This window comes from Polypterus senegalus, chromosome 16, assembly GCF_016835505.1.
Source record: "Polypterus senegalus isolate Bchr_013 chromosome 16, ASM1683550v1, whole genome shotgun sequence".
Classification (NCBI taxonomy): domain Eukaryota; kingdom Metazoa; phylum Chordata; class Cladistia; order Polypteriformes; family Polypteridae; genus Polypterus; species Polypterus senegalus.
In genome coordinates, this window is record NC_053169.1 from 24,218,679 (window position 1) to 24,230,844 (window position 12,166).

A 12,166-nucleotide genomic window follows, 5' to 3' on the forward strand; every position below is an offset into this window, starting at 1 on the left:
TGCATACAAAAACCGGCAACCTGTTAGCAACACAATAAATTTAGGGAGAATAAATTAGAAAAGTCTATCAGAGGTTCTTAGTAAACAATGGATCAGTGAAGTCCTAACTATTTTGAATTAGTACTTGTTGCACCTTTGCAACAATAATGCAAGGCAAGAACCAACTCAAGAGGGGTGGCACACCCTAGTCCAACTCATGCATGCCCCCACATCAAGCAGCCATACCACATGCACTTCAGAAGAGGTCATCCACCAGAAGCTAAGCATGTTCATGCCTGCCAGTACTTGGATGGGAGACCATCTAGGAAAAGCTTGGACTGCTGCTGGAAGAGGTGTTGGCAAGGCCAGCAGAAGGTGCTTACCCTGTGGTCTGAATGTGGATCCCAATGCCCCAGTGCAGTGACGGGGACACTGTGCTGTAAAAATGTCGCTGTCCTTTGGATGAGATGTAAAACCAAGGTCCTGATTCTCTGTGGTCAGAAAAGATCCCTGGGCATTCTTCATAAAGAGTACGGTGTATCCCGGTGTCCACACTAAACTACCCACCATGACCTGGTCATTCTGGCCCCCTAATCATCGCCTGTCTCTAATTGGTTATCTCTCTCTCACAGCTAATGTGTTTTGAGTGTACTGGCTCAAAAATGGCTGCTGTAATATCATCGGTGGATGCTACATATCAGTGGTGGATGGAGTGGCTTCCTAATCACTGGAGCGCTTTGAGTAGTGAGAAAAGTGCTGTATACATGTAAAGAATTATTATTATTTTTAAGGAAAACAACAGACAAATTGTACAGTGACTGGGCTCACAATTCAAACCTAGGACTTTGATGTGGCAGTACCAACTGTCTCATCTGATATTTTTGTCTATATTTGAAAAATAAATAGGTCCCCAGTTAACACATTTCCCCCAATATAAAAGTTGCAAGAAGATAACCTGGAAAGCAACTGGGTGCTTAGATATACCCAGAGAATTTATTCTAAACTAACAAGTTACCAGAAATCAGTGGATTCTTCTTCACAAGGCAAAAGTTCAGTTGTTTGCTTTTTATTTTTATGGATCTTGGAAAATGCAAAGGTACCAGTGCTCCGAGTGTATTCTGCTCTTTCAGACGTTCACACAGTCAGAGTGTTTACTACTGCTGCCTCACAGCCTCAGAAGTCTGGGTTTGAACCCTGGTCCAGTCACTGCATCTCAAACATGTGCATCACAGGCTCACTGGTGACTCCAAACTGGCCTTGAACCAGAGGCCAGTGCAGGGAGATGGATTGGCACCCTAGCCAAGGTTGTCTCCTACCTCCACCACAACTCAAAAGCAGGATTAGGCAGATTCAGATAATAAATGAGAAAGTCCTTTAACGTAGTAAGTACGCTGCTTTTTAAATTTTTTGATAAATGGGTGATGTGCAAGTTTTATTGAAGGGTTGATTTTATGATCTCAGCTGAAACAAGAAATGTTTTATAAGCAGAATCGGTCAGCTGTTATTATCCATCCATCCATTATCCAACCCGCTATATCCTAATTACTGGGTCACGGGGGTCTGCTGGAGCCAATCCCAGCCAACACAGGGCGCAAGGCAGGAAACAAACCCTGGGCAGGGTGCCAGCCCACCACAGGGCGAGCTGTTATATAAAAAAAAAAAAAAACAGTGAATCCTGAGTAGCAAACTAATCAAAGTAAATAGCTTGGTTTTGAGAACCTTCCATACTTTGTACTAATTTTTCTACTTTTGCTTTTGTTGTTTCTGTTTTACAGAATTATTTGAGAGTGGCCTTCCAGGAAATCATCAGCGGTTGCACGGCTAAAACGTTGATGGTAAAGCCTTACATGACCACAGCAGAAGTGTGTGAACTGTGTGCCGACAAGTTCCGAGTTCTGGAACCCAACAGTTATGCCCTTTTCCTCGTCACAGAGGAAACAAGTCAGCAGCTGGCATCAGACACCTACCCTCAAAAAATAAAGGCAGAACTTCATAGCCGCCCCCAGCCTCACGCTTTTCATTTTGTATACAAACGTCTCACCAGTCTTCATATTTGCGTCCCTCCAGATGAAGAGAATGGAAACATTTATTTCTAAATCTGCTTTTACTGCTTCGGCACTTTCCATGCGATTTGACAGGAAGGAGCCAGGCTGTACTGTTAAAACACTATTCTGCTGGCAGATGATGTGCTTGGGTTAAATTTCAGGAAGCTTGCTTTATAAAATGTACAGCACTTATTACCTCAGGGTCTGGGCTACGTCTGTGCTGAGGGAACTTAAAACGTCAGAGCTGGTGCCAAGCAGAACTCCGTCGTCACCTTGGAGCACTGAAGTATTGACACCGAGGCATTTTCTTTTTAAGACTGATGAAAAGTGGGTGTTCTTCCTTAATATCAGGATAATCTCTTCTTCATATTTGTGGTACAGTACGTCGTCAGAAGAAACGCTTCAGGAAGTGTGGTGACGCAGAGCTTCGCCACATTTTCTGAGACAGTTGCATTTTTTTGTAAAGTTAAATATTATTTTATAGTAAAGTTTTTTTTTATATGTACAAACAAGTCTTAGAAATAATCGATCAGCAGTTACTGGTTAACTGCGCAGGTTGTGGTTTATAATATGAGATTTTTTTTTATTTTATTTTGTAAGTGAATATGTTGGTTTGTAACAGTTTGCATGTATATTTGTAACATTTAACAAACTGTTACACCCTTTATGGACCAGTACGCTTTGACTAAAGGTATGCAGAGATACTGGGAATTTTGTACCCTCTTTAAAAGGGGAGTTCTCTGCCTCTAGCTGGTGACACATTTTGAAAAATGTTGGTCTCTCCTAAATTTGAATTTACTGTCAATTGACTGAGCACCACTGGTGGTGTTAAATTATGGCTGTTAACTTTTAAAGCAGGGAATTTTTTAAAAAAGAGGTTCATTTTATTCCAAGCAGAACTGTAGATTTCACCGCATTAACTTTTTTGCCATCTACATCTGCAGTCTCTCCCTTGTCCTGCATTTGTTAACTAAGGGTACGTCCACACTACTACGTCTTCATTTAAAATCAGCTTGACATCATTAATTAAAGTATTTTCATCCCTACTGAAATGACTAAAAACACTTATTTAACAATCGTCCGCCTGCACTGGGCACACACGCTACATAGATGCCTTAAAATGGGCATAAATTGTGGCACGAGTTTAAGCCTGATTTGCAGTTGTCAACTGATTTTCTGAGTTGGCCTTAATGTCAGCCTCATCACATGCAATATGACAAGGGCTGCGATGCCCGATTGACGTATCAGAAATTTCAGTTGGATGTCTTGTGGTGAGAGCAGTCTCACAGGCTGATTTTCTGATGTCATCATGAAAGTTCCAGCCACGCATTGTGCATCAGCTGCCATGCATGTATATCATCATACATGTGTAGTCTGAGCACCTTCCTCATGGCATGTCAAATCAGTCAGAATGTGCTCGTGTAGTTTGAGCACATGTACGACTGGCGACTCTTATCGTGCAGGGTGAGAAGTTACTTGACCACGATTTCTAAAAATTGCACAAAACACAATTTACATTACATACCGGTTGGCAATAAAACAAGTGCCATGGAAAGCAACTCCTCTCTGCCTGCTATTTTGGAATATGTATTTATTCCATGAAGGGTGACCAATCAGAGAATGAGATGTTGTAAAGAGCAGGATCCAATCAGGGAAGAGGCCCATAATAAGCATAAACCAATCAGTGTGCAATGGAGGCTGCGTTTTCAGAAATCTTCAGTTTTACGCTCATCCACATGGAAACGCCATGCTGGTGTTTTAAAAATCTCTAGCTCGGAAGAGTGTGTTCAAAACTTTAATGTCAGTTGAAAACTTAAGGGTAGTGTGGACAAAAGGCGGAAAAGGAGACAAAATGTCTGCGTTTTTAAAGAAAGACGTACTGGTGTGGACGGGGCCCAAGTTACAAGAAATGCAAGATAAAATGGGTTATAGATAATTACAATTCACCCTTTTAACTTTTTAATCGGGGTCTTAAGGACATCTTAACATCCTAACACTGGTTCGTGAAGAGAACTGTTGTTCTCTTGCAGGATTTAGAGTATAAATGTATGTTATTACACAAGTAAATTAACTTTTTGTGCCTGCTTTGAGGAATTTCAGGGACAGAAAGCCAGATTTTTGTGTGTCGGTGTACTCTTCAGGACAATATTCTCTCAGTAAACTGTAGAGTCCTAAGCTGATTTTAAAAGTTGTCTGTTTAGAGGTTGCAAGAAAGTTTTGTAAAGTCAGAGAAAAGAAAGGGTATGTGAATGTGAATGGGTGGGCTGGGATACGGTCGTGTCATTTACAGTTAAGCAAAATGCAGTGCAAGAGTGAGCCTTAGCAAGCAAATGTTGGGTCTACCTATAAGGGATAATTCATGGTGATTTCATTGATTTCCTGGAATTGCCAAGTTTCATTGTTGATTGTTTCAGCAGCTTCACGTTCGTAGCCTTCAGCGTTATCCGCAGGGAGTTCATCTGCGTCAGGAGACACCGGTCATCCTCCACCATTGAAGGGGCAAAGTTAGGGAAGTGGTAACGCCTCAGTGAGGAACACATCTCTACGGATGGAAAATGAATTTAAAGAACCACAAGTGGCTTAAATTAACACTTTCCTACTTTCTTTAAAAGCTGAAAACAAGTATGTGAGTATATAAAATTGGCCATGCATGAATTTCCTTCCGGTTTACTAGATATCTAGAAATCTATAATTTATTTTTCAGTTCCCCTACAAATATCATGTTATTTTGGAAAACTGCAGTGTTTCTCACCCACTTGCTTTTGTTAAATTATTGTAGCTGGTGTCCACTGACAGTATTCTTCTTTTTTCACTGGTCATTTGTGGTAGAGTAAAACACTATTCATAACTGTATTCATAAATTGCTAAGTGAAAAAGATCAAATGTTTCATTCATACAAAGTAAAAACATGCATTTTTAATTGGGGTTGAGAATTGATTAAAAGAAATGAATCGCACAATTGTATGTTATTAATCATAATCACATCTAACATTAAAACTTGCAGTCATAAAATACATAAATAAATATACACAAAATGAGCACAGGAATTTTTAAAAATGTAATTGCATAGTTTAAACTTAAACAAGGACCTGAAACCTGACCTTTTAACAAAATACTATGTGAGCAAGTGCACCCTGAGTTTGAATGCCTTCCTAAAAGGCGAGTTGAAAAGAAGGCAATAAGAAAACGATGCCAGTGTATTAATTCTTAAATTGGCATAGCATATGAAACACAGACCTGTCAAAGTAAAATTAAACAATCGAAACAACTGTCGACTTTGAATGCGATGCGAAAGACCAACTTGAAAGAAGCACCTCTTTAAAACTTGTGTTAAAACTCCACAAATGCCATCCTCAATAGTTCATCACCATCAACGACTGTATAAATACAGTATACTCCAAATTAGTGTTTTTCAACTGGTGTGCAATGAGAGCTACCCAGGCGTGCCTTATAGGACCACCTGTATGAGCGGGCAAAAGGACAAAGCAGCCTGGAAGATGTGTCCAAGGTGCTCTCTAAGTGCTGTGTCTGCGAATGCCAGTCTCCAAGCTGGGCAGTTTAGCACGTCTTAAGAGATCTCATGCTTTTGTGGCTGGTAGAACCGGGAATATTTGGGTTACAAAAAGTGTGCCACCACAGAAAAACGGTTGGAAAGCACTGCTCTGCCTATAGCTTTGCTCCTGACACGCTAAAAGAAAGACGTCCATAACTTTTATCTCACTTAAAAACTGACACCGTTCATTACTTAAGAGGTTATGTTGTGTTCTTTGCATAAATTAGTGAAAATACTGCAAACTGGAATCATGGGTAGGGATAATTATTACACTTTTATTTCGTAGAATGTTGTCATTATATTAGGGCAGTCAGCACTGTAAGCCACCTGGCAGACTGGCGAGTTGAATACAGAGGTACGAGAGACTTATTTTGGGTTTAGTGCCATTCAAAGAAAATGTATTTTGTACACATGTGATATGAAAATGAAATGAATAGAATTGAACAGAAACATGACATGAATAAAAAGGAGTGAGTGTCATTTTTACCTTGGCTACTTTTCTTTAGCATTGCTGCAGGACTGCCATAAACCCCCCTTCGTCACACTCCCCTGCACCCATGGCAGTATTTATAACTCAAAGGAGTGAACACCAGCACCACGTACCGACATGTGGCGAGGCGTTGGGAAATGTGTAGTTAGAAACTTTGAAATCAAAATGTATTTCCCAAAATGTTTAAAGATAATATATCATTTCTGTACTGGATGTGTATGTAATTCTTTAGGTCCACAGTTAACTTTTATGTATTATTGCTTCATAATGTAAAAAAGTAAAAGAATGACGTGAAAATGCCGCCCCGACCAAAGCACTGCGTGACACGATCGTCTCATTGCCAGTCCTGGATCTGACGATATTTTCTAACATGTTAAACAGGCCCCATTGATCACAACAATTAATGGGTTAACTTTCCCAAGTCTAGTTTTAAGTTACGTTGCACCTACTGTACATTTTGATTTATATTTTTATTTTGAAATGAGAGGAGAGTTTGCCTGAAATGTAGAGACATCGGCTCATTGACATCTTCATCGTGACTTCATGCGTCAGTCCTTTATTATCATTCATAACATAATACGTTCAAATTCAAATTCAGCATCACATTCCTTGGGTGCTGTTCAAACAGTATTGGATGCAAGACACAAAATCGCTCTGTAGGGGGCACCAGTCTTTGGCAGGGCATTTAGCTGAATTGCCATGGACTCGCACCACAAAGCACTGTGGTAACTGCAGGTGTCTTAACCACGAAGCCACACCGTTTGACCCAGAAGTGATCTCCTTGCAGTGTGACTTAAATAGAGAGCAGAGACCGTCTTTGAAAACGGTGAGCGGAGCACTTCCTTGTGACGTCAGCTGATCTCTCTCCCTGCGTCCACAAGCCCCCACCTTGTCTGTGCAGCATTGTCTCTAGGGTCCACAGTGCAAATCCCATCCTCGTCGCCAACTGAATTGCTGTAGGCTGACAGCATGAAGCATCTCGGTTTGAAGATTCGCACTGTGGTAGATGCCAGTGGCCTCTGGCTCAGAGGCGATCTTGTTACAGTGTGAGCTAAATTAATGTCTACGTAGTAAAGAGAAGAAAAGGGAAAATGGGGTCACTTAGGACCCCACCACGGTAAAACAGGCCCAATTTACAAACCCGAGTCAGCTCAAAAAGCTCGTCTTAGGCACTGCAAGCCACACTTTGGAAGCGCTTCACATTTTGCACGGATGAAGCAAGCAGGTCTGAAACAAAAACAATGAAACACTTAAGGGCATTACTTTCCATCTGTGTCAGAATGTCACCCGTATATGAAATCATTTTGTTACAGATGTGAGTTTAGTCAGCATTTCTTTTAAGAAAAGAAGAATTAAAGCATTAAAGGAATCGTTAATCAAAAAGGGAGAGGCAGGACAGGCGCTTGTGCCTTTTCAGCATCGGTGATATTTAACAGCAAGTCCAGAGAGTTTTGTGTTCTGTTTTTCATTGTTCTGCCTGAAATATATAGCTACAGTTTTACGTGAAATAATATAAATTACAATCAAACTGGCCGTTCTAATACTGACAAGAATTAAAGAAGTTAGAGCATTTTGTAAAATGAATTTACCATTTTGTGTTTTTTATTTTAAATATCTCCTAAGGATACAACAATAAATTTATACCTCAGTATTTTGTATTAAATAAATACTTTCTAATCCTCATTTAATTTTATGAATAAAGGAAACCTATAATATAACCAGCTGTCTCAGTTTAACACGTTCACACGCTGGCCCTGCCGGTGTCAGTTGACTTTCTTTAGATGCTCCGCTCTTATTCACACCAGATAACTCCATTTTTAAAAATATTATATGCTGAATATTTTACGTTGTTATCACGTGTGATGCATTAACAGGCAACTTGCCATTCACACGCGACATGCTGTATGTGCATTGAGCAGAGCGAGGCCATATAGGAGGCAGCCGAGGTGAGCACTCGTATAGGTGATGACTCTTCTTCGTCCTTTTGTCACCTCGCATTTCAGGTTCTCTTGGGGTTCAAATTGTTTGCTAATCGCATGGCGAAGTGACGTGGATGTGTCGGCTACACTTGCTGTGACAAATGGCGTAGCACATGCTGTCTTAGTTTGGCAGAGAGGAAACTTTATGTGTTCTGGTGGTTTCCTGTAAACTGAACTATTAGTGCCAAATCAAATGTGACTTTTCTTTCTTTTTTTTCATTCCTTTTCTTTTATTTGTGTTTATAAAAGGCTTACTTTGCAATTGCTGGGTGAATCACCAGCTAAAATAAGAAATGCACTTGAAAGGAAATTAAAAACAAGTCAACAATTTCTTCATTCTTAAGAAATAATCCTTTTTAATTATTCACGCTCGCAGACAATTTGAGCTCAGTCAGCTCTGCAGAAGCAGTGGAAATGGAAGCGACAGAAAGTGGTGAAGATGGCCGTGGAACGTAACGAACGCGGAGAGCGCAGGTAGCTGTTGTAGCCAAACACTAAAGCACTAAGAGCAGTGGGCCAGCAGGCAGGAGAAGCGGTCGGGTGCAGAGCTCCCATGAACAGCACAAGTGTTGAGCTCCCACTCGCTTCCCACTTCCTTGAATTCATTTTTTGACATTTTATACATCAGTTGAAAACGGGCCAAGGAGCAGCCGTGCAGGTCATAAAATCTGTTCAAGAAGTCGGAGAAATCATCTTGTGTGTTAGCAGGAATCTCCATGTAGCGCAGCATTGAAAAATGATGGTAAGGCCGTCCTTTCTGAGGCCAAAGAATCCAGCTGTTTCAGAGGACTCGTGACATCTGTGTTGCAGTTCCGAATCTGCACATCTGCCTCACGCCCAGAATCTTTCAGAAAGTCGGTTCTGTCATGATAAAGCTTTCTGTTAAGAGTTTCAGTGTCTAATTTTAGATTCTCAGTGTTGCTGGTGAATCATAAAGGAAGTTTACCGTCATATTTCTACAGGAGGCTCTGTGCCTAAGAAGCTCCCGGCCCCTTCCATAACGGTGGTAGTGCATGTTACTTCAAATTGTCCACCTGCCCAGGGACTAAAGAGAGAAGAAAATGATAAAATGCATTTATCTAAATGTGAAAACCAAGCAATGTATGAAATTATATTATTGTCATAAATGATCATTTTACAATGTCCATGTTTAATAAAGTCCATAAGTATCTAATGATTTTGTGGTTGTTGTGAGTTTTTAATGGAATATGTTCTACAGGTAGCTTGACGTGTCGTCACTTTGCCGTCCCATTGTTTGGATTGTAATTCTCCTTCAGTCATGTCCCATGAAGAGGGAGACAATCCATTACAAGCCAATTAGATAGATAGATAGATAGATAGATAGATAGATAGATAGATAGATAGATAGATAGATAGATAGATAGATAGATAGATAGATAGATAGATAGATAGATAGATAGATAGATAGATAGAGTGGAACCTTGATTCACGACCATAATTCGTTCCAAAACTCTGGTCGTGAAATGAAGTAATTTCCCCCATAGGATTGTATGTAAATACAATTAAACCATTCCAGACCGTATGAACTGTATGTAAATATATATATTTTTAAGTTTTTAAGCACAAATATAGTTAATTAAACCATAGAATGCACATCGTAATAGTAAACTAAATGTAAAAACATTGAATAACACTGAGAAAACTTTGAACAGAGAAAACTAACACTGCAATAGTTTGCGCTCTGGTACTTCGAACCGCTCACTAAAAACACTTTTTTTAAATGAGTTTTAAGCACAGGGAAAAAAATAAACATTTGAAAAATCCATAATTTAATAAACAACCAAGAAAAGTAACATCGCCACAATGCGCATTATGAACCGATCGCTGGAAACAGAACTGAAAACAAAAACAAGCGTTTGCTACCTTATGCGTCCAGCCTTTCTTCTCTCGCTTGCTTGCTCGCTCTCTCTTTCTTTCGTGTGTGTGTGTCTCTTTCACGAGGCTGGAGCACCTGTGTGTGTGCGTCTGTCTCTCGCACGCCTCTGTGTGTGTGCGTCTGTCTCTCGCACGCCTCTGTGTGTGTGTCTCTCGCGCACGTGTCTCTGTGTGTGTGTGTGTATCGATCTCTCTCTCTCTCTCGCTCGCTGCACAGGAAATGCACAGGGAGAGACTGAACACGTACAAACCTAAAGGGAAACTGGCTTTTTCGTACACCGAGTGTGTGGTCGTGAACCGAGGCAAAAGTTTGCCGAACTTTTTGGTCGTAAACCGAGTTGTACGTGTGCCGAGACGTTCGTGAACCGAGGTTCCACTGTACTTTATTAATCCCAAGGGGAAATTCACATACTCCAGCAGCAGCATACTGATAAAAAACAATATTAAATTAAAGAGTGATAACAATGAAGGTATAACAGACGATAACTTTGTATAATGTTAACGTTTACCCCACAGGTGGAATTGAAGAGTCGCATAGTGTGGGGTCTCCTCAGTCTGTCAGTGGAGCAGGACGGGGACAGCAGTCTGTCGTGAAGCTGCTCCTCTGTCTGGAGATGATCCTGTTCAGTGGATGCAGTGGACTCTCCATGATTTGACAGGAGCCTGCTCAGCGCCCGTCGCTCTGCCACAGATGTCAAACTGTCCAGCTCTGTGTCTACAATAGAGCAATAATAATAATTGTCACAGTGGGGCACTCTAGGATTGCCGGTCAATCTGATGGCACATCATCGGACGGTGGACTGAAACCCATACCAATAATTTACACGTTGTGATGTGCCACCATGGAAACTTTACAAATTTTACTTAGTTATAACCTAAGTACAGTCGTGTCTCCATATTCGCAGAATCTGTGTTCAAAGATTGAAGAATTCGCGGAAGGCAGTGAATGTGTTGCTGTCATTCACTCAGCCTTCAGATGACGACTTACGAAACCACACAGACATGCCCGACTCAGAACTTTTTTGAGTAAACGGGGTGGCACCGCAACATTTCATCTGCATGCTGATCAACGACACCTTAGAGAAGAAGGCACTTTACTGGAGTTCCTCGGTGCTCTCGTAATGTCAACCTCGCTTTTGAGTTGAAGGTCTGCCTCTCTCCCTCATTTAATGCCCAATGTCTTCAATTCAAAAACACAATTCCATGTGAATTGCGTTTCCTGTTTATGATTTTTCCAGAAGCATTTATTTAACAAAAAATGCATCTTTTTTGCATATTGTGAGCAAACGAGTGGATATGGGGATTTTGCGACATGAGTAACGTGAATTTTTTTTTTTATCCTCTCCCATCATTTGCTGTTGTACAGCATCGCTTACCCTTGGCTTATTATATCATAAACTTTTTCATCTTTGTCCTTGTAATGAAATACAAAGAAGGCAGAAAAAGGTTTGGGGAACCACCACGTATATTGTACAGCGTACAAATCAAACTGTCAAGAGATGGCTCCAGTGCAACGTCTGGTTCCGTGTCCAAAACAGGGACAACTAAAGACAAAAGGAGTTGGGCTTTTGTAATAGCCAGGGAGGAAGAGATGGGGTCCAATAATTAAGGCCAGAGGTGACCTCAGTAGAAGGCGCGGCCATGCAAGGGAAGCAGGAAGTACTTTATGTTGGTTTCCCTTCAGGGGATCTATAGGAGAAGGAGAGGAAAGCTTAGTGACCTCGGTTAGTCCCTTAGCCTGCCTGTCAAGCACACGTGTGTGACACCTCCATAAAAACACCAGAGTTAAAATGTTTGTCCGGCATCTCTACAATACACCAGGGGTACGTAACACATAAAAAAAATATTGTATTGGTGGGCCAGTCGTGCGTATCCTGTACGCTGATCTTATTAGGCCTCTTTAAAACGATTCACGACGTGCCAATCTAAACTTCTCAGCCTGCTTGCTTTGATTTCAGGAGGGTTGCACATAACACGCCGCGGTGCTTTTTGTTTCATTCATTTCCACATTTGTACTCATTTTTCTAGACCACAAGTTTGGAAAGTGAGGTCTGGAAGTTCCCGTTGCAGGTGTAACTAAGCACCAGGATGGCATTTCCCTAAGACGACTTTTATTCATAATAAAGAATTGAAACGTGCGCCCGGCGGCAAGTGTAGGAGGCATGGTATTGTGCTACGCTACGTCTTATTTCCTATTTCTTGTGTCGTCAAACCAGAGGGTTTC

At 41.0% G+C, this 12,166-nt stretch overlaps 1 protein-coding gene across 2 annotated transcripts in view; it reads left to right on the top strand.

The window, feature by feature from the left end:
* The window catches only part of rin2 (Ras and Rab interactor 2), a 213,659-nt gene extending 204,435 nt beyond the window's left edge, over positions 1-9,224 (top strand). For both annotated transcript variants that reach the window (XM_039738550.1, XM_039738551.1), the window contains exon 13: positions 1,755-9,224. In XM_039738550.1, the coding sequence (XP_039594484.1) occupies positions 1,755-2,075 (321 nt within the window). In that variant the 3' untranslated portion in view covers positions 2,076-9,224. The remainder of the gene's footprint in view (positions 1-1,754) is intronic.
* The last annotated feature ends 2,942 nt before the right edge of the window (positions 9,225-12,166 follow it).